The sequence below is a fragment of the Pelodiscus sinensis genome, chromosome 5, assembly GCF_052426305.1.
Source record: "Pelodiscus sinensis isolate ZL-2025 chromosome 5, ASM5242630v1, whole genome shotgun sequence".
NCBI lineage: Eukaryota > Metazoa > Chordata > Testudines > Trionychidae > Pelodiscus > Pelodiscus sinensis.
The window spans coordinates 136,413,402-136,436,710 of NC_143056.1; the positions used below are offsets into that span (position 1 = coordinate 136,413,402).

General features: G+C 72.9%; 1 protein-coding gene across 2 annotated transcripts in view; it reads left to right on the forward strand.

Moving 5' to 3' along the window:
- The window catches only part of SH2B1 (SH2B adaptor protein 1), a 34,142-nt gene extending 15,751 nt beyond the window's left edge, over positions 1-18,391 (forward strand). Inside the window, exons 6-10 of one of the 2 annotated variants that reach the window (XM_089778817.1) lie at positions 6,201-6,407; positions 7,961-8,178; positions 8,266-8,437; positions 17,758-17,854; positions 17,971-18,135. In XM_089778817.1, the coding sequence (XP_089634943.1) occupies positions 6,201-6,407; positions 7,961-8,178; positions 8,266-8,437; positions 17,758-17,854; positions 17,971-17,989 (713 nt within the window). In that variant the 3' untranslated portion in view covers positions 17,990-18,135. Of the gene's footprint in view, positions 1-6,200; positions 6,408-7,960; positions 8,179-8,265; positions 8,438-17,757; positions 17,855-17,970 lie in introns of both variants that reach the window. The other variant, XM_089778818.1, reaches the window with a different exon arrangement.
- Positions 18,392-23,309: the final 4,918 nt, after the last annotated feature.

The window sequence follows — 23,309 nt, forward strand, 5'->3', positions numbered from 1 at the left end:
TCCCCTCCCCAACCCCCAGCCTCCCCTCCCCTCCCCGAACCCCCAGCCCTGCCAGCCTGTATCCCCCTCCCCTCCTCGAACCCCCAGTCCTGCCAGCCTGTATCCCCCCTCCCCTGCCCTGAATCCCCCTCCCCCCCAGCCCTGCCAGCCTGTAACCCCCTCCCCTCCCTGAACCCTGCCAGCCTGGAACCCCCATTCCCTCCCTGAACCCCCAGTCCTGCCAGCCTGTAACCCCCTCCCCTCCCTGAACCCCCAGCCCTGCCACCCCCATCCCCCTCCCCTCCCCGAACCCTGCCAGCCTGTATCCCCCCTCCCCTCCCCGAACCCTGCCAGCCTGTATCCCCCTCCCCTCCCCGAACCCCCAGCCCTGCCAGCCTGTATCCCCCCTCCCCTCCCTGAACTCTGCCAGCCTGGAACCCTGCTCCCCCCTCCCCCTCCCTGAACCACCAGCCCTGCCAGCCTGTATCCCCCCTCCCCTCCCCGAACCCTGCCAGCCTGGAACCCCCATCCCCTCCCTGAACCCCCAGTCCTGCCAGCCTGTATCCCCCCTCCCCTCCCTGAACTCTGCCAGCCTGGAACCCTGCTCCCCTCCCTGAACCACCAGCCCTGCCAGCCTGTATCCCCCCTCCCCTCCCCTCCCCGGACCCTGCCAGCCTGTATCCCCCCTCCCCTCCTCGAACCCTGCCAGCCTGGAACCCCGCTCCCCTCCCCGAACCCCCAGCCCTGCCAGCCTGTATCCCCCTCCCCGAACCCTGCCAGCCTGTATCCCCCCTCCCCTCCCCGAACCCTGCCAGCCTGGAACCCCCACCCCATAGCCAGCCCCTCTTCCCACTTCTCTCCCTTCCCCGCTGGTACCGGCACCCCATAGCCGGCCCCTCTTCCCACTTCTCTCCCTTCCCCGCTGGTACCGGCACCCCATAGCCGGCCCCTCTTCCCACTTCTCCCTCCCCCCTGCCAGTACTGGAACCCCATAGCCGGCCCTTCCTCCCAGTTCTCTCCCCCCCCGTCCCGCACTGGTACCGCACCCCATAGTTGGCCCCTCTTCCCACTTCTCCCTTCCCCCTGCCGGTATTGGCACCCCATAGCCGGCCCTTCCTCCCAGTTCTTTCCCCCTCGTCCCCCACTGGTACCGCAGCCCATAGCTGGCCCCTCTTCTCAGTTCTCTCCCTTACACGCTGGTACCGGCACCCCATAGCCAGCCCCTCTTCCCACTTCTGCCCTCCCCCCCCCGCCGGTGCTGGCACCCCATAGCCGGCCCTTCTTCCCAGTTCTCTCCCCCCACCATCCCCCACTGGTACCGGCACCCCATAGCCAGCCCCTCTTCCCACTTCTCCCCTCCCCCCCCGCCAGTACTGGCACTCCATAGCCAGCCCCTCTTCTCAGTTCTCTCCCCCCCTTCCCAGGTACCAGCACCCCATAGCCAGCCTCTCTTGCCAGTTCTCCCCCCCCTTCCCCGCCAGTACCGGCACCTCATAGCTGGCCCCCCTGCCCTGTCCATTTCCACCCTGCTAGGACTGCTACCCCATAGCTGGTCCCCCCCTGCCCTGTCCATTTCCACCCTGCTAGGACTGCTACCCCATAGCTGGTCCCCCCCAGCCCTGTCCATTTCCACCCTGCTAGGACTGCTACCCCATAGCTGGTCCCCCCAAGCCCTTTCCATTTCCACCCTGCTAGGACTGCTACCCCATAGCTGGTCCCCCCCTGCCCTGTCCATTTCCACCCTGCTAGGACTGCTACCCCATAGCTGGTCCCCCCCAGCCCTGTCCATTTCCACCCTGCTAGGACTGCTACCCCATAGCTGGTCCCCCCCAGCCCTGTCCATTTCCACCCTGCTAGGACTGCTACCCCATAGCTGGTCCCCCCCTGCCCTGTCCATTTCCACCCTGCTAGGACTGCTACCCCATAGCTGGTCCCCCCCTGCCCTGTCCATTTCCACCCTGCTAGGACTGCTACCCCATAGCTGGTCCCCCCCAGCCCTGTCCATTTCCACCCTGCTAGGACTGCTACCCCATAGCTGGTCCCCCCCAGCCCTGTCCATTTCCACCCTGCTAGGACTGCTACCCCATAGCTGGTCCCCCCCAGCCCTGTCCATTTCCACCCTGCTAGGACTGCTACCCCATAGCTGGTCCCCCCCTGCCCTGTCCATGTCCACCCTGCTAGGACTGCTACCCCATAGCTGGTCCTCCCCTGCCCTGTCCATTTCCACCCTGCTAGGACTGCTACCCCATAGCTGGTCCTCCCCTGCCCTGTCCATTTCCACCCTGCTAGGACTGCTACCCCATAGCTGGTCCTCCTGCCCTGTCCATTTCCACCCTGCTAGGACTGCTACCCCATAGCTGGTCCTCCTGCCCTGTCCATTTCCACCCTGCTAGGACTGCTACCCCATAGCTGGTCCTCCTGCCCTGTCCATTTCCACCCTGCTAGGACTGCTACCCCATAGCTGGCCCCCCTGCCCTGTCCATTTCCACCCTGCTAGGACTGCTACCCCATAGCTGGTCCCCCCCTGCCCTGTCCATTTCCACCCTGCTAGGACTGCTACCCCATAGCTGGTCCCCCCCAGCCCTTTCCATTTCCACCCTGCTAGGACTGCTACCCCATAGCTGGTCCTCCCCTGCCCTGTCCATTTCCACCCTGCTAGGACTGCTACTCCATAGCTGGCCCCCCTGCCCTGTCCATTTCCATCCTGCTAGGACTGCTACCCCATAGCTGGTCCCCCCCAGCCCTGTCCATTTCCACCCTGCTAGGACTGCTACCCCATAGCTGGTCCCCCCCAGCCCTTTCCATTTCCACCCTGCTAGGACTGCTACCCCATAGCTGGTCCCCCCCAGCCCTGTCCATGTCCACCCTGCTAGGACTGCTACCCCATAGCTGGTCCCCCCCAGCCCTGTCCATGTCCACCCTGCTAGGACTGCTACCCCATAGCTGGTCCTCCTGCCCTGTCCATTTCCACCCTGCTAGGACTGCTACCCCATAGCTGGTCCCCCCCTGCCCTGTCCATTTCCACCCTGCTAGGACTGCTACCCCATAGCTGGTCCTCCCCTGCCCTGTCCATTTCCACCCTGCTAGGACTGCTACCCCATAGCTGGTCCTCCCCTGCCCTGTCCATTTCCACCCTGCTAGGACTGCTACCCCATAGCTGGTCCTCCTGCCCTGTCCATTTCCACCCTGCTAGGACTGCTACCCCATAGCTGGTCCCCCCCTGCCCTGTCCATTTCCACCCTGCTAGGACTGCTACCCCATAGCTGGTCCCCCCCAGCCCTGTCCATTTCCACCCAGCTAGGACTGCTACCCCATAGCTGGCCCCCCTGCCCTGTCCATTTCCACCCTGCTAGGACTGCTACCCCATAGCTGGTGCCCCCCTGCCCTGTCCATTTCCACCCTGCTAGGACTGCTACCCCATAGCTGGTCCTCCCCTGCCCTGTCCATTTCCACCCAGCTAGGACTGCTACCCCATAGCTGGTCCCCCCCCAGCCCTGTCCATTTCCACCCTGCTAGGACTGCTACCCCATAGCTGGTCCCCCCCTGCCCTGTCCATTTCCACCCTGCTAGGACTGCTACCCCATAGCTGGTCCCCCCCAGCCCTGTCCATTTCCACCCTGCTAGGACTGCTACCCCATAGCTGGTCCCCCCCTGCCCTGTCCATTTCCACCCTGCTAGGACTGCTACCCCATAGCTGGTCCTCCCCTGCCCTGTCCATTTCCACCCTGCTAGGACTGCTACCCCATAGCTGGTCCCCCCCTGCCCTGTCCATTTCCACCCTGCTAGGACTGCTACCCCATAGCTGGTCCCCCCCTGCCCTGTCCATTTCCACCCAGCTAGGACTGCTACCCCATAGCTGGTCCTCCTGCCCTGTCCATTTCCACCCTGCTAGGACTGCTACCCCATAGCTGGTCCCCCCCTGCCCTTTCCATTTCCACCCTGCTAGGACTGCTACCCCATAGCTGGTCCCCCCCTGCCCTGTCCATTTCCACCCTGCTAGGACTGCTACCCCATAGCTGGTCCTCCCCTGCCCTGTCCATTTCCACCCAGCTAGGACTGCTACCCCATAGCTGGTCCCCCCCTGCCCTGTCCATTTCCACCCTGCTAGGACTGCTACCCCATAGCTGGTCCTCCCCTGCCCTGTCCATTTCCACCCAGCTAGGACTGCTACCCCATAGCTGGTCCACCCCAGCCCTGTCCATTTCCACCCTGCTAGGACTGCTACCCCATAGCTGGTCCTCCTGCCCTGTCCATTTCCACCCTGCTAGGACTGCTACCCCATAGCTGGTCCTCCCCTGCCCTGTCCATTTCCACCCTGCTAGGACTGCTACCCCATAGCTGGTCCTCCTGCCCTGTCCATTTCCACCCTGCTAGGACTGCTACCCCATAGCTGGTCCCCCCCAGCCCTGTCCATTTCCACCCTGCTAGGACTGCTACCCCATAGCTGGTCCCCCCCTGCCCCCCCTGCCCTGTCCATTTCCACCCAGCTAGGACTGCTACCCCATAGCTGGTCCCCCCCAGCCCTGTCCATTTCCACCCTGCTAGGACTGCTACCCCATAGCTGGCCCCCCTGCCCTGTCCATTTCCATCCTGCTAGGACTGCTACCCCATAGCTGGTCCCCCCTGCCCTGTCCATTTCCACCCAGCTAGGACTGCTACCCCATAGCTGGCCCCCCTGCCCTGTCCATTTCCACCCTGCTAGGACTGCTACCCCATAGCTGGTCCCCCCCAGCCCTGTCCATTTCCACCCTGCTAGGACTGCTACCCCATAGCTGGTCCCCCCCTGCCCTGTCCATTTCCACCCTGCTAGGACTGCTACCCCATAGCTGGTCCCCCCCAGCCCTGTCCATTTCCACCCTGCTAGGACTGCTACCCCATAGCTGGTCCCCCCCTGCCCTGTCCATTTCCACCCTGCTAGGACTGCTACCCCATAGCTGGTCCCCCCCTGCCCTGTCCATTTCCACCCTGCTAGGACTGCTACCCCATAGCTGGTCCCCCCCTGCCCTGTCCATTTCCACCCAGCTAGGACTGCTACCCCATAGCTGGTCCTCCTGCCCTGTCCATTTCCACCCTGCTAGGACTGCTACCCCATAGCTGGTCCCCCCTGCCCTTTCCATTTCCACCCTGCTAGGACTGCTACCCCATAGCTGGTCCCCCCCTGCCCTGTCCATTTCCACCCTGCTAGGACTGCTACCCCATAGCTGGTCCTCCCCTGCCCTGTCCATTTCCACCCAGCTAGGACTGCTACCCCATAGCTGGTCCCCCCCTGCCCTGTCCATTTCCACCCTGCTAGGACTGCTACCCCATAGCTGGTCCTCCCCTGCCCTGTCCATTTCCACCCTGCTAGGACTGCTACCCCATAGCTGGTCCACCCCAGCCCTGTCCATTTCCACCCAGCTAGGACTGCTACCCCATAGCTGGTCCTCCCCTGCCCTGTCCATTTCCACCCTGCTAGGACTGCTACCCCATAGCTGGTCCTCCCCTGCCCTGTCCATTTCCACCCTGCTAGGACTGCTACCCCATAGCTGGTCCACCCCAGCCCTGTCCATTTCCACCCAGCTAGGACTGCTACCCCATAGCTGGTCCCCCTGCCCTGTCCATTTCCACCCTGCTAGGACTGCTACCCCATAGCTGGTCCCCCCCTGCCCTGTCCATTTCCACCCTGCTAGGACTGCTACCCCATAGCTGGTCCACCCCAGCCCTGTCCATTTCCACCCAGCTAGGACTGCTACCCCATAGCTGGTCCCCCTGCCCTGTCCATTTCCACCCTGCTAGGACTGCTACCCCATAGCTGGTCCACCCCAGCCCTGTTTCCCTTCGTCCCCATCAGAACCAACATTTGATAGTCAGATCTCTAACCCTTCTTCTACCCCGTACCGCATTCAAGCCCCACTGCTTCTGCCCCCTACCTCTCCAGCGTGGCTTGTTCCTCTTACCAGCACCCTAGGATCCCCCCAACCAGCCCAGGAGTAGGTCTTCTTCGGCAGACCCCCAACCCTTCCTTTGCCTTGCCTCTCAGCTCCCCACCCTACGCCCCCGTAGCAACAGCCTGGGCTACAGCCCTGGGGGCTCCCTTGGTTTGCTGCCCCACCCTGGGCTCTGTAGGGGTGCGCTGGAGGGAGTTGTGTAGCTCAGCGGAACAGCCTGCCACTGGATCCCGCTGCTCCCAGGAACAGGGGTTCGCCACGCGCTCTGAGATGGGTAACGTCCTGTGCCCCCAGGTGCGTATGGGGGTCTGTCCGAGCACCTCTCGGCCTCCATCTCCCCCAGCTCCGTCTGCATTGCTGCTTCCCACTTCAACTCCATGGAGCTGCTGCCCCCCGAACTGCCTCCCCGGGTCCCCATTGATGAGGCAGCGGAGCGGCTGCAGAGTCCCTACCCCCCCAGCCTGCTGCACACCCCCTTCCCTGACACTCCTGATGCCACAGGTATGGGCGAGGCTCGCAGCGGGCAGGTGGGGGAGGGGCCAGGCTCATGGAGGGCGGGTGGGAGGGGGGAGGCTGGCGGAGGGTGGGTGGGTGGAGGGAGGGGGGTGGGTGGGGTTTGGAGCGAAGCTCATGGAGGGCGGGTGGGGGGAGGGGAGAGGCTGGCGGAGGGCGAGCGGGGGGGGGGAGGCGAGGCTGGCGGAGGGCGGGTGAGGGGGGAGGCAAGGCACTGTGTAAGGTGAAATTGAGCAGGTGCTGTAGGTGGGAGTGGGGGGGCGGGAGGGTGGGAGTGTGTGGTTGGTGTGCCGGGGATACCAGGTTGTAGGGAAGTGCACTGGGTCGGAAGGGAGGGGTGGGGGCTGAGAGGGGAGCAGTTCGGGGGGAGGGGTTGGGGGCAGAGGGGAGAGGTTTAGGAGGCCGAGGGGGAAGGCGTTGGGGAGGCAGAAGGGATGGGTTGGGGGGCAGCACATGCTGGGGAGCTGGGGGAAGAGTGCAGAGGGAAGCGGTTTGGGGGGCAGGACACGCTGGGGGAAGAGGGTCAAGGAGGCAGAGGGGAGCAGGTGGGGGGGGGCAGGCCGGGCTGGGGGAAGGGGCCGAGAGGGGAGCAGGTGGGGGGGGGCAGGCCGGGCTGGGGGAAGGGGCCGAGAGGGGAGCAGGTGGGGGGGCAGGATGGGCTGGGGAAAGGGCCGAGAGGGGAGCAGGTGGGGGGGGCAGGCCGGGCTGGGGGAAGGGGCCGAGAGGGGAGCAGGTGGGGGGGGCAGGTCGGGCTGGGGGAAGGGGCCGAGAGGGGAGCAGGTGGGGGGGGCAGGCTGGGCTGGGGGAAGGGGCCGAGAGGGGAGCCGGTGGGGGGGCAGGATGGGCTGGGGGAAGGGGCCGAGAGGGGAGCAGGTGGGGGGGGCAGGATGGGCTGGGGGAAGGGGCCGAGAGGGGAGCAGGTGGGGGGGCAGGATGGGCTGGGGGAAAGGGCCGAGAGGGGAGCAGGTGGGGGGGCAGGATGGGCTGGGGGAAGGGGCCGAGAGGGGAGCAGGTGGGGGGGGCAGGCCGGGCTGGGGGAAGGGGCCGAGAGGGGAGCAGGTGGGGGGCAGGCCAGGCTGGGGGAAGGGGCCGAGAGGGGAGCAGGTGGGGGGGGCAGGCCGGGCTGGGGGAAGGGGCCGAGAGGGGAGCAGGTGGGGGGGGCAGGATGGGCTGGGGGAAGGGGCCGAGAGGGGAGCAGGTGGGGGGGCAGGATGGGCTGGGGGAAGGGGCCGAGAGGGGAGCAGGTGGGGGGGGGCAGGCCGGGCTGGGGGAAGGGGCCGAGAGGGGAGCAGGTGGGGGGGGGCAGGCCGGGCTGGGGGAAGGGGCCGAGAGGGGAGCAGGTGGGGGGGGGCAGGCCGGGCTGGGGGAAGGGGCCGAGAGGGGAGCAGGTGGGGGGGGCAGGCCGGGCTGGGGGAAGGGGCTGAGAGGGGAGCAGGTGCGGGGGGCAGGATGGGCTGGGGGAAGGGTCCGAGAGGGGAGCCAGGCGGCTTCCATGGCCAAGTCTGACCCCCGTGCTCTGCGTCACCCCCTTCTCCCGTCAGGCTCGTTCCTGTTCCAGGGGGAGCCAGACCCCGGGGGGGGGGACCCCGAGCACCCACTCTCGGAGTATCCCTGGTTCCACGGCACCTTGTCCCGGCTCAAGGCTGCCCAGCTGGTCCTGGCCGGCGGCCCCAGCAGCCACGGTGTCTTCCTGGTGCGGCAGAGCGAGACGCGGCGCGGCGAGTACGTGCTGACCTTCAATTTCCAGGGCAAGGCCAAGGTAAGGTGCCAGCCTGCGGCCGCTCCCGCAACTGAGCCGGGTGCGAAGCCTGGGCTCACCTGCCTGTCCTGTCCCCTCCCCTGCCAGCACCTCCGCCTCTCGCTGAACGAGGACGGGCAGTGCCGGGTGCAGCACCTCTGGTTCCAGACCATCTTCGACATGCTGGAGCACTTCCGCGTGCACCCCATCCCGCTGGAGTCGGGCGGCTCCAGCGACGTCACCCTGGTTAGCTACGTGGTGGCCTCGCAGCGGCTGCACGGTGAGAGGCGCCCGGCTCCGTCCCTCGCGCACAGCTCATCCATACCTGGCTGGAGGAGGCGTGGCTGGAGGCTGCGCGGCGGTTCGGGGGGGGCGGGGAGGCTGGCTGGCCCCTCTTTGTGTCTCTGTCTGTCTGCGTGGTGCCATCCAGCTGACCCACTGCCGGGGCCTGTTCTGGGAGCTGAGCACGGCGCCAGCGCACTGGGGGGTGGGGGGGGGCCTGTGCCGGGAGCTGAGCACGGCGCCAGCGCACTGGGGGGTGGGGGGGGCCTGTGCCGGGAGCTCAGCACGGCGCCAGCGCACTGGGGAGTGGGGGGGGCCTGTGCTGGGAGATCAGCACGGCGACAGCGCACTGGGTAGCCAGGGCCTGTGCCCGGAGCTGAGCACGGCGCCAGCGCACTGGGGGAGTGGCCAGGGCCAGTGCCGGGAGCTCAGCACGGCGCCAGCGCGCTGGGTGGGGAGGGCCAGTGCTGGGAGTTCAGCACGGCGCCAGCGCACTGGGGGGTGGGGGGGGCCAGTGCCGGGAGCTCAGCACGGCGCCAGCGCACTGGGGGAGTGGCCAGGGCCAGTGCCGGGAGCTCAGCACGGCGCCAGCGCGCTGGGTGGGGAGGGCCAGTGCCGGGAGTTCAGCACGGAGCCAGCGCGCTGGGTGGGGAGGGCCAGTGCCGGGAGCTCAGCACGGTGCCAGCGCACTGGGGGAGTGGCCAGGGCCAGTGCCGGGAGCTCAGCACGGCGCCAGCGCACTGGGGGAGTGGCCGTGGCCAGTGCCGGCAGCTCAGCACGGCGCCAGCGCACTGGGGGAGTGGCCGGGGCCTGTGCCGGGAGCTCAGCACGGTGCCAGCGCACTGGGGGAGTGGCCAGGGCCAGTGCCGGGAGCTCAGCACGGCGCCAGCGCACTGGGGGAGTGGCCGTGGCCAGTGCCGGCAGCTCAGCACGGCGCCAGCGCACTGGGGGGTGGGGGGGGCCTGTGCCGGGAGCTCAGCACAGCGACAGCGCACTGGGGGGTGGGGGGGGGCCTGTGCCGGGAGCTCAGCACGGCGCCAGCGCACTGGGGGAGTGGCCGTGGCCAGTGCCGGCAGCTCAGCACGGCGCCAGCGCACTGGGGGGTGGGGGGGGCCTGTGCCGGGAGCTCAGCACAGCGACAGCGCACTGGGGGGTGGGGGGGGCCTGTGCCGGGAGCTCAGCACGGCGCCAGCGCACTGGGGGGTGGCGGGGGCCTGTGCCAGGAGCTCAGCACGGCGACAGCGCACTGGGTAGCCAGGGCCTGTGCCGGGAGCTCAGCACGGCGACAGCGCACTGGGTGGGGAGGGCCTGTGCCAGCAGCTCAGCACGGCGCCAGCGCACTGGGGGAGTGGCCGGGGCCAGTGCCGGGAGCTCAGCACGGTGCCAGCGCACTGGGGGAGTGGCCGGGGCCAGTGCCGGGAGCTCAGCACGGTGCCAGCGCACTGGGGGAGTGGCCGGGGCCTGTGCCGGGAGCTCAGCACGGTGCCAGCGCACTGGGGGGTGGCCGGGGCCAGTGCTGGGAGCTCAGCACGGTGCCAGCGCACTGGGGGAGTGGCCGGGGCCAGTGCCGGGAGCTCAGCACGGTGCCAGCGCACTGGGGGGTGGGGTGGGGCCAGTGCCGGGAGCTCAGCACGGCGCCAGCGCACTGGGGGGTGGGGGGGGCCAGTGCCGGGAGCTCAGCACGGTGCCAGCGCACTGGGGGAGTGGCCGGGGCCAGTGCCGGGAGCTCAGCACGGTGCCAGCGCACTGGGGGAGTGGCCGGGGCCTGTGCCGGGAGCTCAGCACGGTGCCAGCGCACTGGGGGGTGGCCGGGGCCAGTGCTGGGAGCTCAGCACGGTGCCAGCGCACTGGGTGGCCGGGGCCAGTGCCGGGAGCTCAGCACGGCGCTAGCGCACTGGGGGAGTGGCCGGGGCCAGTGCCGGGAGCTCAGCACGACGCCAGCGCACTGGGGGAGTGGCCGGGGCCAGTGCCGGGAGCTCAGCACGACGCCAGCGCACTGGGGGAGTGGCCGTGGCCAGTGCCGGGAGCTCAGCACGGCGCCAGCGCACTGGGGGAGTGGCCGGGGCCAGTGCCGGGAGCTCAGCACGACGCCAGCGCACTGGGGGAGTGGCCGGGGCCTGTGCCGGGAGCTCAGCACGGTGCCAGCGCACTGGGGGAGTGGCCAGGGCCAGTGCCGGGAGCTCAGCACGACGCCAGCGCACTGGGGGAGTGGCCGGGGCCAGTGCCGGGAGCTCAGCACGGCGCCAGCGCACTGGGGAGTGGCCGGGGCCAGTGCTGGGAGCTCAGCACGGCGCCAGCGCACTGGGGGGTGGCCGGGGCCAGTGCTGGGAGCTCAGCACGGCGCCAGCGCACTGGGGGGTGGCCGGGGCCAGTGCTGGGAGCTCAGCACGGCGCCAGCGCACTGGGGGAGTGGCCAGGGCCAGTGCCGGGAGCTCAGCACGACGCCAGCGCACTGGGGGAGTGGCCGGGGCCTGTGCCGGGAGCTCAGCACGGAGCCAGCGCACTGGGTGGCCAGGGCCAGTGCCGGGAGCTCAGCACGGCGCTAGCGCACTGGGGGAGTGGCCGGGGCCAGTGCCGGGAGCTCAGCACGGCGCCAGCGCACTGGGGGGTGGGGGGGGGCCAGTGCCGGGAGCTCAGCACGGCGCCAGCGCACTGGAGGGTGGGGGGGGGCCAGTGCCGGCAGCTCAGCACGGTGCCAGCGCACTGGGGGAGTGGCCGTGGCCAGTGCCGGGAGCTCAGCACGGCGCCAGCGCACTGGGGGAGTGGCCGGGGCCAGTGCCGGGAGCTCAGCACGGTGCCAGCGCACTGGGGGAGTGGCCGGGGCCAGTGCCGGGAGCTCAGCACGACGCCAGCGCACTGGGGGAGTGGCCGGGGCCAGTGCCGGGAGCTCAGCACGGCGCCAGCGCACTGGGGGAGTGGCCAGGGCCAGTGCCGGGAGCTCAGCACGACGCCAGCGCACTGGGGGAGTGGCCGGGGCCTGTGCCGGGAGCTCAGCACGGAGCCAGCGCACTGGGTGGCCAGGGCCAGTGCCGGGAGCTCAGCACGGCGCTAGCGCACTGGGGGAGTGGCCGGGGCCAGTGCCGGGAGCTCAGCACGGCGCCAGCGCACTGGGGGGTGGGGGGGGGCCAGTGCCGGGAGCTCAGCACGGCGCCAGCGCACTGGAGGGTGGGGGGGGGCCAGTGCCGGCAGCTCAGCACGGTGCCAGCGCACTGGGGGAGTGGCCGTGGCCAGTGCCGGGAGCTCAGCACGGCGCCAGCGCACTGGGGGAGTGGCCGGGGCCAGTGCCGGGAGCTCAGCACGGTGCCAGCGCACTGGGGGAGTGGCCGGGGCCAGTGCCGGGAGCTCAGCACGACGCCAGCGCACTGGGGGAGTGGCCGGGGCCAGTGCCGGGAGCTCAGCACGGCGCCAGCGCACTGGGGGAGTGGCCGGGGCCAGTGCCGGGAGCTCAGCACGACGCCAGCGCACTGGGGGAGTGGCCGGGGCCAGTGCCGGGAGCTCAGCACGGTGCCAGCGCACTGGGGGAGTGGCCGGGGCCAGTGCCGGGAGCTCAGCACGGTGCCAGCGCACTGGGGGAGTGGCCGGGGCCAGTGCCGGGAGCTCAGCACGACGCCAGCGCACTGGGGAGTGGCCGGGGCCAGTTCCGGGAGCTCAGCACGGCGCCAGCGCACTGGGGGAGTGGCCAGGGCCAGTGCCGGGAGCTCAGCACGACGCCAGCGCACTGGGGGAGTGGCCGGGGCCTGTGCCGGGAGCTCAGCACGGCGCCAGCGCACTGGGTGGCCAGGGCCAGTGCCGGGAGCTCAGCACGGCGCTAGCGCACTGGGGGAGTGGCCGGGGCCAGTGCCGGGAGCTCAGCACGGCGCCAGCGCACTGGGGGGTGGGGGGGGGCCAGTGCCGGGAGCTCAGCACGGTGCCAGTTCTCTGGGGGGGGGGGGGCGGGGCGGGGCCAGTGCTGGGAGCTCAGCACGACGCCAGTGCTCCGGGGGGGGGGGGCGGGGCCAGTGCCGGGAGCTCAGCACGACGCCAGTGCTCCGGGGGGGGGCGGGGCCAGTGCCGGGAGCTCAGCACGGCGCCAGTGCTCCGGGGGCGGGGCGGGGCCAGTGCCGGGAGCTCAGCACGACGCCAGTGCTCCGGGGGGGGGGGGGCGGGGCCAGTGCCGGGAGCTCAGCATGACGCCAGTGCTCCGGGGGGGGGGGGCGGGGCCAGTGCCGGGAGCTCAGCACGGCGCCAGTGCTCCGGGGGCGGGGCGGGGCCAGTGCCGGGAGCTCAGCACGGCGCCAGTTCTCCGGGGGGGGGGGGCGGGGCCAGTGCCGGGAGCTCAGCACGGCGCCAGTGCTCCGAGGGGGGGCCGGGGCCTGTGCCGGGAGCTCAGCACGGTGCCAGCACTCTGGGGGGGGGCCAGGGCCAGTGCCGGGAGCTCAGCACGGCGCCAGCACTCTGGGGGGGCCGGGGCCAGTGCCGGGAGCTCAGCACGGCGCCAGTGCTCCGGGGGGGGGGGGCCAGTGCCGGGAGCTCAGCACGGCACCAGCGCACGGGGGGGGGGGGGGAGGCGGGTCCTGTCTGAGGCCCAGTGTACGCTGGTGCTTTCCAGTGTGAATAGCTCCCAGCTGCTTCTCCTGGCTTCTCGGGAGAGCTCTCTCCTAGCACGCCTCCCACAGCCATGAGCTTTGCTGAAGCTGCTCTGTGTCTAGTGAGGTGGGGGGGAGAGAGGCAGGCGTGTCCAGTAGGATGGGGGGGAGAGAGGCAGGCGTGTCCAGTGGGATGGGGGGGAGAGAGGCAGGCGTGTCCAGTGGGATGGGGGGAGAGAGGCAGGCGTGTCCAGTGGGGTGGGGGGGAGAGAGGCAGGCGTGTCCAGTAGGATGGGGGGGAGAGAGGCAGGCGTGTCCAGTGGGGTGGGGGGGAGAGAGGCAGGCGTGTCCAGTGGGATGGGGGGGAGAGAGGCAGGCGTGTCCAGTGGGATGCGGGGGAGAGAGGCAGGCGTGTCCAGTAGGATGGGGGGGAGAGAGGCAGGCGTGTCCAGTGGGGTGGGGGGGAGAGAGGCAGGCGTGTCCAGTGGGGTGGGGGGGAGAGAGGCAGGCGTGTCCAGTAGGATGGGGGGAGAGAGGCAGGCGTGTCCAGTGGGGCGTGTCTAGTGGGGTGGGGGAAGACGAGGCACAGGTCGGGGTAGGGGCATGGTGCATGCCTGGCTCAGCGGGGGCAGATGGGCGCAGTGTCTGTGGGGCTCAGCAGCAGCGGGGGGAGCGCAGTGTGTGTGGGGTGCAAGAGCAGCGGGGGGCACAGTGTCTGGGGTGCAGTGGCAGCGGGGGGCACAGTGTCTGGGGTGCAGTGGCAGCGGGGGGGCGCAGTGTCTGTGGAGTCCAGGGGCAGTGAGGGGGTGCAGTGTCTGTGGGGCGCAGTGGCAGCGAGGGGGTGCAGTGTCTATGGGGTGCAGGGGCGGCAGGGGGCGCAGTGTCTGTGGGGCGCAGTGCATGTCTGGCTAAGGAGGTGGGGGGGCTAAGTGGTGGCGGGGGGCAGAGTGTCTGTGGGGCTCAGGGGCAGTGCAGGGGCGCAGTGTCTGCGGGGCTCAGGGGCAGTGCGGGGGTGCAGTGTCTGCGGGGCGCAGTGCATGTCTGGCTAAGGAGGTGGGGGGGCTAAGTGGTGGCGAGGGGGCAGAGTGTCTGTGGGGCTCAGGGGCAGTGCGGGGGCGCAGTGTACGTGGAGCTCAGGGGCAGTGTGGGGGCGCAGTGTCTGCGGGGCGCAGTGCATGTCTGGCTAGGGGCGGTGGGGGGGGCTAAGTGGTGGCGGGGGGCAGAGTGTCTGCGGGGCTCAGGGGCAGTGCGGGGGCGCAGTGTCTGCGGGGCTCAGGGGCAGTGCGGGGGCGCAGTGTCTGTGGGGCTCAGGGGCAGTGCGGGGGGCGCAGTGTCTGTGGGGCTCAGGGGCAGTGCGGGGGGGCGCAGTGTCTGTGGGGCTCAGGGGCAGTGCAGGGGGGCGCAGTGTCTGTGGGGCTCGGGGCAGTGCGGGGGCGCAGTGTCTGCGGGGCTCAGGGGCAGTGCGGGGGGCAGAGTGTCTGTGGGGCTCAGGGGCAGTGCGGGGGGCAGAGTGTCTGTGGGGCTCAGGGGCAGTGTGGGGGGCGCAGTGTCTGCGGGGCTCAGGGGCAGTGCGGGGGCGCAGTGTCTGCGGGGCTCAGGGGCAGTGCGGGGGCGCAGTGTCTGTGGGGCTCGGGGCAGTGCGTGGGCGCAGTGTCTGTGGGGCTCGGGGCAGTGCGGGGGCGCAGTGTCTGCGGGGCTCAGGGGCAGTGCGGGGGCGCAGTGTCTGCGGGGCGCAGTGCATGTCTGGCTAGGGGCGGTGGGGGGGCTAAGTGGTGGCGGGGGCAGAGTGTCTGTGGGGAGCAGGGGCAGTGTGGGGGCGCAGTGTGTGCGGGGCGCAGTGCATGTCTGGCTAGGAGCGGTGTGGGGGCAGAGTGTCTGTGGGGCTCAGGGGCAGTACGGGGGCGCAGTGTCTGCGGGGCTCAGGGGCAGTGCGGGGGCGCAGTGTCTGCGGGGCGCAGTGCATGTCTGGCTAGGGGCGGTGGGGGGGCTAAGTGGTGGCGGGGGCAGAGTGTCTGTGGGGAGCAGGGGCAGTGCGGGGGCGCAGTGTCTGCGGGGCGCAGTGCATGTCTGGCATGGGGCGGTGGGGGGGGCTAAGTGGTGGCGGGGGGGCAGAGTATCTGTGGGGAGCAGAGGCAGTGTGGGGGCGCAGTGTGTGCAGGGCGCAGTGCATGTCTGGCTAGGGGCGGTGGGGGGGCAGAGTGTCTGTGGGGCTCAGGGGCAGTGCGGGGGCAGAGTGTCTGTGGGGCTCAGGGGCAGTGTGGGGGCGCAGTGTCTGCGGGGCTCAGGGGCAGTGCGGGTGGCAGAGTGTCTGTGGGGCTCAGGGGCAGTGCGGGGGGCAGAGTGTCTGCGGGGCTCAGGGGCAGTGCGGGGGGCAGAGTGTCTGTGGGGCTCAGGGGCAGTGCGGGGGGCAGAGTGTCTGTGGGGCTCAGGGGCAGTGCGGGGGCGCAGTATCTGCGGGGCTCAGGAGCAGTGCGGGGGTGCAGTGTCTGTGGGGCTCAGGGGCAGTGCGGGGTGCAGAGTGTCTGTGGGGCTCAGGGGCAGTGCGGGGGCGCAGTGTCTGCGGGGCTCAGGGGCAGTGCGGGGGCGCAGTGCATGTCTGGCTAAGGAGGTGGGGGGGCTAAGTGGTGGTGGGGGGGCAGAGTGTCTGTGAGGCTCAGTGGCAGTGCGGGGGCCCAGTGTCTGCGGGGCGCAGTGCATGTCTGGCTAGGGGCGGTGGGGGGGGCTAAGTGGTGGCGGGGGGGCAGAGTGTCTGGGGCTCAGGGGCAGTGCGGGGGCGCAGTGTCTGTGGGGCTCAGGGGCAGTGCGGGGGCGCAGTGTCTGTGGGGCTCAGAGGCAGTGCGGGGGCGCAGTGTCTGCGGGGCGCAGTGCATGTCTGGCTAAGGAGGTGGGGGGGCTAAGTGGTGGTGGGGGGGCAGAGTGTCTGTGGGGAGCAGAGGCAGTGTGGGGGCGCAGTGTGTGCAGGGCGCAGTGCATGTCTGGCTAGGGGCGGTGGGGGGCAGAGTGTCTGTGGGGCTCAGGGGCAGTGCGGGGGCAGAGTGTCTGTGGGGCTCAGGGGCAGTGTGGGGGCGCAGTATCTGCGGGGCTCAGGGGCAGTGCGGGTGGCAGAGTGTCTGTGGGGCTCAGGGGCAGTGCGGGGGGCAGAGTGTCTGTGGGGCTCAGGGGCAGTGCGGGGGGCAGAGTGTCTGCGGGGCTCAGGGGCAGTGCGGGGGGCAGAGTGTCTGTGGGGCTCAGGGGCAGTGCGGGGGGCAGAGTGTCTGTGGGGCTCAGGGGCAGTGCGGGGGGCAGAGTGTCTGTGGGGCTCAGGGGCAGTGCGGGGGGCAGAGTGTCTGTGGGGCTCAGGGGCAGTGCGGGGGCGCAGTATCTGCGGGGCTCAGGAGCAGTGCGGGGGTGCAGTGTCTGTGGGGCTCAGGGGCAGTGCGGGGGGCAGAGTGTCTGTGGGGCTCAGGGGCAGTGCGGGGGCGCAGTGTCTGCGGGGCTCAGGGGCAGTGCGGGGGCGCAGTGTCTGCGGGGCGCAGTGCATGTCTGGCTAAGGAGGTGGGGGGGCTAAGTGGTGGCGGGGGGCAGAGTGTCTGGGGCTCAGGGGCAGTGCGGGGGCGCAGTGTCTGTGGGGCTCAGGGGCAGTGCGGGGGGGCGCAGTGTCTGTGGGGCTCAGGGGCAGTGCAGGGGGGCGCAGTGTCTGTGGGGCTCGGGGCAGTGCGGGGGCGCAGTGTCTGCGGGGCTCAGGGGCAGTGCGGGGGGCAGAGTGTCTGTGGGGCTCAGGGGCAGTGCGGGGGGCAGAGTGTCTGTGGGGCTCAGGGGCAGTGCGGGGGCGCAGTATCTGCGGGGCTCAGGGGCAGTGCGGGGGCGCAGTGTCTGCGGGGCTCAGGGGCAGTGCGGGGGCGCAGTGTCTGTGGGGCTCGGGGCAGTGCGGGGGCGCAGTGTCTGCGGGGCTCGGGGCAGTGCGGGGGCGCAGTGTCTGGGGCTCAGGGGCAGTGCGGGGGGGCGCAGTGTCTGGGGCTCGGGGCAGTGCGGGGGCGCAGTGTCTGCGGGGCTCAGGGGCAGTGCGGGGGGCAGAGTGTCTGCGGGGCTCAGGGGCAGTGCGGGGGGCAGAGTGTCTGTGGGGCTCAGGGGCAGTGCGGGGGCGCAGTGTCTGTGGGGCTCGGGGCAGTGCGGGGGCGCAGTGTCTGCGGGGCTCAGGGGCAGTGCGGGGGCGCAGTGTCTGTGGGGCTCGGGGCAGTGCGGGGGCGCAGTGTCTGTGGGGCTCGGGGCAGTGCGGGGGGCAGAGTGTCTGTGGGGCTCAGGGGCAGTGCGGGGGGCGCAGTGTCTGTGGGGCTCGGGGCAGTGCTGGGGGGCGCAGTGTCTGTGGGGCTCGGGGCAGTGCGTGGGCGCAGTGTCTGTGGGGCTCGGGGCAGTGCGGGGGCGCAGTGTCTGCGGGGCTCAGGGGCAGTGCGGGGGCGCAGCGTCTGCTGGGCGCAGTGCATGTCTGGCTAGGGGCGGTGGGGGGGGGGTAAGAGGTGGCGGGGGGGCCCAATGTCTCTGGGGCTCAGCGCGGGTGGGGGGCGCCGTGTCTGGGGGGCTCAGCTGGGGCTGGAGGGGTTACATCAGTTGGGGGAGGTGGGCGTCCCAGCCCTCTCTGGCAGCCGTCCTGTCCCGTGTCTGTCCGTCCATGCTGTGTCTGTCCCCCAGGCCAGGCGGCTGTCCCGTCTGTCCCCCATCTCCGTCTGTCTGTCCCCGTATCTGACGGGCGTCTCTGTCTCCCCCGTCCCCCCTGCAGGCAGGGACAGGGCGGGCAGCCGAGCCGCCGCCTGTGAGCCGACCCAGCACCGCCCTGACTCGCCCGGCCTGGTCTCCATCGGCGCGAATGACTGTTTGTAAGTGGCTCCGGGGGAGTGAGTGTGTCTGCGCCGGGCCCATCTCGCCATCCATGGGGGGGCGGGGCCGCCACGGCACCAGGTAACTCCGGACCCCTCTTCTCTTGTCTCCACAGAGCCGAGCACCTCCCGTAGCCTGCCCTCCCCACCCCCCTCCAGGCACGCAGCTCCGGAGGGGGGGGGCCCACAGCCCCCCTGGCTCGTGCCTGACGCTCCAGCCCCCGGCGGCCCCTCCCGGCCGGAGGAGGAGGAGGAAGAGGAGGACGGGGCGGGCAGCGCAGGGGATCCGGAAGACGGGCCCACGGGGAGGGGCCTGCAGCTCCAGGCTGAGGAGCTAGACAGGGGCACGGGACACGCCCGGGCAGTCAGCAACCAGTACTCCTTTGTCTGAGCCCCCTCGAGGGCAAACAGCCCCCCGAGCGCCCCAGGGCCCGCGGCACGGGATCCCCGCCCCCCGAGCGCCCCAGGGCCCGCGGCACGGGATCCCCGCCCCCCGAACACCCCAGGGCCCGCGGCACGGGATCCCCGCCCCCCGAACGCCCCAGGGCCCGCGGCACGGGATCCCCAGCCCCCCGAACGCCCCAGGGCCCGCGGCACGGGATCCCCGCCCCCCGAACGCCCCAGGGCCCGCGGCACGGGATCCCCGCCCCCCGAGCGCCCCAGGGCCCGCGGCACGGGATCCCCAGCCCCCGAACGCCCCAGGGCCCGCGGCACGGGATCCCCAGCCCCCCGAACGCCCCAGGGCCCGCGGCACGGGATCCCCGCCCCCCGAACGCCCCAGGGCCCGCGGCACGGGATCCCCAGCCCCCCGAGCGCCCCAGGGCCCGCGGCACGGGATCCCCCGCCCCCCGAACGCCCCAGGGCCCGCGGCACGGGATCCCCAGCCCCCCGAACGCCCCAGGGCCCGCGGCACGGGATCCCCGCCCCCCGAACGCCCCAGGGCCCGCGGCACGGGATCCCCAGCCCCCCGAACGCCCCAGGGCCCGCGGCACGGGATCCCCGCCCCCCGAACGCCCCAGGGCCCGCGGCACGGGATCCCCGCCCCCCGAGCGCCCCAGGGCCCGCGGCACGGGATCCCCGCCCCCCGAACGCCCCAGGGCCCGCGGCACGGGATCCCCGCCCCCCGAACACCCCAGGGCCCGCGGCACGGGATCCCCGCCCCCCGAACGCCCCAGGGCCCGCGGCACGGGATCCCCGCCCCCCGAGCGCCCCAGGGCCCGCGGCACGGGATCCCCGCCCCCCGAACGCCCCAGGGCCCGCGGCACGGGATCCCCGCCCCCCGAACGCCCCAGGGCCCGCGGCACGGGATCCCCGCCCCCCGAGCGCCCCAGGGCCCGCGGCACGGGATCCCCGCCCCCCGAGCGCCCCAGGGCCCGCGGCACGGGATCCCCGCCCCCCGAACACCCCAGGGCCCGCGGCACGGGATCCCCGCCCCCCGAATGCCCCAGGGCCCGCGGCACGGGATCCCCGCCCCCCGAACGCCCCAGGGCCCGCGGCACGGGATCCCCAGCCCCCCGAACGCCCCAGGGCCTGCGGCACGGGATCCCCGCCCCCCGAACGCCCCAGGGCCCGCGGCACGGGATCCCCGCCCCCCGAGCGCCCCAGGGCCCGCGGCACGGGATCCCCGCCCCCCGAACGCCCCAGGGCCCGCGGCACGGGATCCCCAGCCCCCCGAACGCCCCAGGGCCCGCGGCACGGGATCCCCGCCCCCCGAACGCCCCAGGGCCCGCGGCACGGGATCCCCAGCCCCCCGAGCGCCCCAGGGCCCGCGGCACGGGATCCCCGCCCCCCGAACGCCCCAGGGCCTGCGGCACGGGATCCCCGCCCCCCGAACGCCCCAGGGCCCGCGGCACGGGATCCCCAGCCCCCCGAGCGCCCCAGGGCCCGCGGCACGGGATCCCCAGCCCCCCGAGCGCCCCAGGGCCCGCGGCACGGGATCCCCGCCCCCCGAGCGCCCCAGGGCCCGCGGCACGGGATCCCCGCCCCCCGAACGCCCCAGGGCCCGCGGCACGGGATCCCCAGCCCCCCGAACGCCCCAGGGCCCGCGGCACGGGATCCCCGCCCCCCGAACGCCCCAGGGCCTGCGGCACGGGATCCCCAGCCCCCCGAGCGCCCCAGGGCCCGCGGCACGGGATCCCCAGCCCCCCGAGCGCCCCAGGGCCCGCGGCACGGGATCCCCAGCCCCCCGAACGCCCCAGGGCCCGCGGCACGGGATCCCCGCCCCCCGAGCGCCCCAGGGCCCGCGGCACGGGATCCCCAGCCCCCCGAGCGCCCCAGGGCCCGCGGCACGGGATCCCCAGCCCCCCCGAACGCCCCAGGGCCCGCGGCACGGGATCCCCAGGCCCCCGAACGCCCCAGGGCCCACGGCACGGGATCCCCAGGCCCCCGAACGCCCCAGGGCCTGCGGCACGGGATCCCCGCCCCCCGAACGCCCCAGGGCCCGCGGCACGGGATCCCCAGCCCCCCGAACGCCCCAGGGCCCGCGGCACGGGATCCCCAGCCCCCCGAACGCCCCAGGGCCCGCGGCACAGGATCCCCGCCCCCCGAAAGCCCCAGGGCCCGCGGCACGGGATCCCCAGCCCCCCGAGCGCCCCAGGGCCCGCGGCACGGGATCCCCGCCCCCCGAACGCCCCAGGGCGCCCCAGGGCCCGCGGCACGGGATCCCTGCCCCCCGAACGCCCCAGGGCCCGCGGCACGGGATCCCCGCCCCCCGAACGCCCCAGGGCCCGCGGCACGGGATCCCCAGCCCCCCGAACGCCCCAGGGCCCGCGGCACGGGATCCCCGCCCCCCGAACGCCCCAGGGCCCGCGGCACGGGATCCCCAGCCCCCCGAACGCCCCAGGGCCCGCGGCACGGGATCCCCGCCCCCCGAACGCCCCAGGGCCCGCGGCACGGGATCCCCAGCCCCCCGAACGCCCCAGGGCCCGCGGCACGGGATCCCCGCCCCCCGAACGCCCCAGGGCCCGCGGCACGGGATCCCCGCCCCCCGAACGCCCCAGGGCCCGCGGCACGGGATCCCCAGGCCCCCGAACGCCCCAGGGCCCACGGCACGGGATCCCCAGGCCCCCGAACGCCCCAGGGCCCACGGCACGGGATCCCCAGGCCCCCGAACGCCCCAGGGCCCGCGGCACGGGATCCCCGCCCCCCGAACGCCCCAGGGCCCGCGGCACGGGATCCCCAGCCCCCCGAACGCCCCAGGGCCCGCGGCACGGGATCCCCAGCCCCCCGAAAGCCCCAGGGCCCGCGGCACGGGATCCCCAGCCCCCCGAGCGCCCCAGGGCCCGCGGCACGGGATCCCCGCCCCCCGAACGCCCCAGGGCGCCCCAGGGCCCGCGGCACGGGATCCCTGCCCCCCGAACGCCCCAGGGCCCGCGGCACGGGATCCCCGCCCCCCGAACGCCCCAGGGCCCGCGGCACGGGATCCCCGCCCCCCGAACGCCCCAGGGCCCGCGGCACGGGATCCCCAGCCCCCCGAACGCCCCAGGGCCCGCGGCACGGGATCCCCGCCCCCCGAACGCCCCAGGGCCCGCGGCACGGGATCCCCAGCCCCCCGAACGCCCCAGGGCCCGCGGCACGGGATCCCCGCCCCCCGAACGCCCCAGGGCCCGCGGCACGGGATCCCCGCCCCCCGAACGCCCCAGGGCCCGCGGTACGGGATCCCCGCCCCCCGAACGCCCCAGGGCCCGCGGCACGGGATCCCCAGCCCCCCGAACGCCCCAGGGCCCGCGGCACGGGATCCCCAGCCCCCCGAACGCCCCAGGGCCCGCGGCACGGGATCCCCGCCCCCCGAGCGCCCCAGGGCCCGCGGCACGGGATCCCCCGCCCCCCGAGCGCCCCAGGGCCCGCGGCACGGGATCCCCCGCCCCCCGAGCGCCCCAGGGCCCGCGGCACGGGATCCCCCGCCCCCCGAGCGCCCCAGGGCCCGCGGCACGGGATCCCCCGCCCCCCGAACGCCCCAGGGCCCGCGGCACGGGATCCCCAGCCCCCCGAACGCCCCAGGGCCCGCGGCACGGGATCCCCAGCCCCCCGAACGCCCCAGGGCCCGCGGCACGGGATCCCCAGCTCCCCGAGCGCCCCAGGGCCCGCGGCACGGGATCCCCAGCTCCCCGAGCGCCCCAGGGCCCGCGGCACGGGATCCCCAGCCCCCCGAACGCCCCAGGGCCCGCGGCACGGGATCCCCAGCTCCCCGAGCGCCCCAGGGCCCGCGGCACGGGATCCCCAGCTCCCCGAGCGCCCCAGGGCCTGCGGCACGGGATCCCCAGCTTCCCGAGCACCCCAGCATCCGCGGCACGGGATCCCCAGCATCCACGGCACGGGATCCCCAGCCCCCCGAGCGCCCCAGGGCCTGCCCCACGGTATCCCACCTCCCTGAGCACCCCAGAGCCCACGGCACGGGATCCCCAGCCCCCCCACAGGATCCCCAGCCCTCCGAGCGCCCCCGGGCCCGCCCCACAGGATCCTCAGCCCCCCACACGGGATCCCTGGCCCCCGAGCGCTCCCGGGCCCACCCCACGGGATCTGTGGCCCCCCCATGGGATCCCCACCTCCCGGAGCACCCCAGGGCCCACCACACGGGATCCCCAGCGCCCCAGGGCCCATGGCACGGGATCCCCAGTCCTCTACACGGGATCCCCACCTCCCAGAGCACCCCAGGGCCCACCACACGGGATCCCCAGCGCCCCAGGGCCCATGGCACGGGATCCCCAGTCCTCTACACAGGATCCCCACCTCCCAGAGCACCCCAGGGCCCACCACACGGGATCCCCAGGCCTCTACACGGGATCCCCACCTCCCAGAGCGCCCCAGGGCCCGGGACATGGGATCCCCAGCGCCCCAGGGCCCATGGCACGGGATCCCCAGTCCTCTACACGGGATCCCCACCTCCCAGAGCGCCCCAGGGCCCACCACACGGGATCCCCAGCGCCCCAGGGCCCATGGCACGGGATCCCCAGTCCTCTACACGGGATCCCCACCTCCCAGAGCACCCCAGGGCCCACCACACGGGATCCCCAGCGCCCCAGGGCCCATGGCACGGGATCCCCAGTCCTCTACACGGGATCCCCACCTCCCAGAGCACCCCAGGGCCCACCACACGGGATCCCCAGCGCCCCAGGGCCCATGGCACGGGATCCCCAGTCCTCTACACGGGATCCCCACCTCCCAGAGCGCCCCAGGGCCCACCACACGGGATCCCCAGCGCCCCAGGGCCCGCGGCACGGGATCCCCAGCCCCCCGAGCGCCCCAGGGCCCATGGCACGGGATCCCCAGTCCTCTACACGGGATCCCCACCTCCCAGAGCGCCCCAGGGCCCACCACACGGGATCCCCAGTCCTCTACACGGGATCCCCACCTCCCAGAGCGCCCCAGGGCCCACCACACGGGATCCCCAGCGCCCCAGGGCCCATGGCACGGGATCCCCAGTCCTCTACACGGGATCCCCACCTCCCAGAGCACC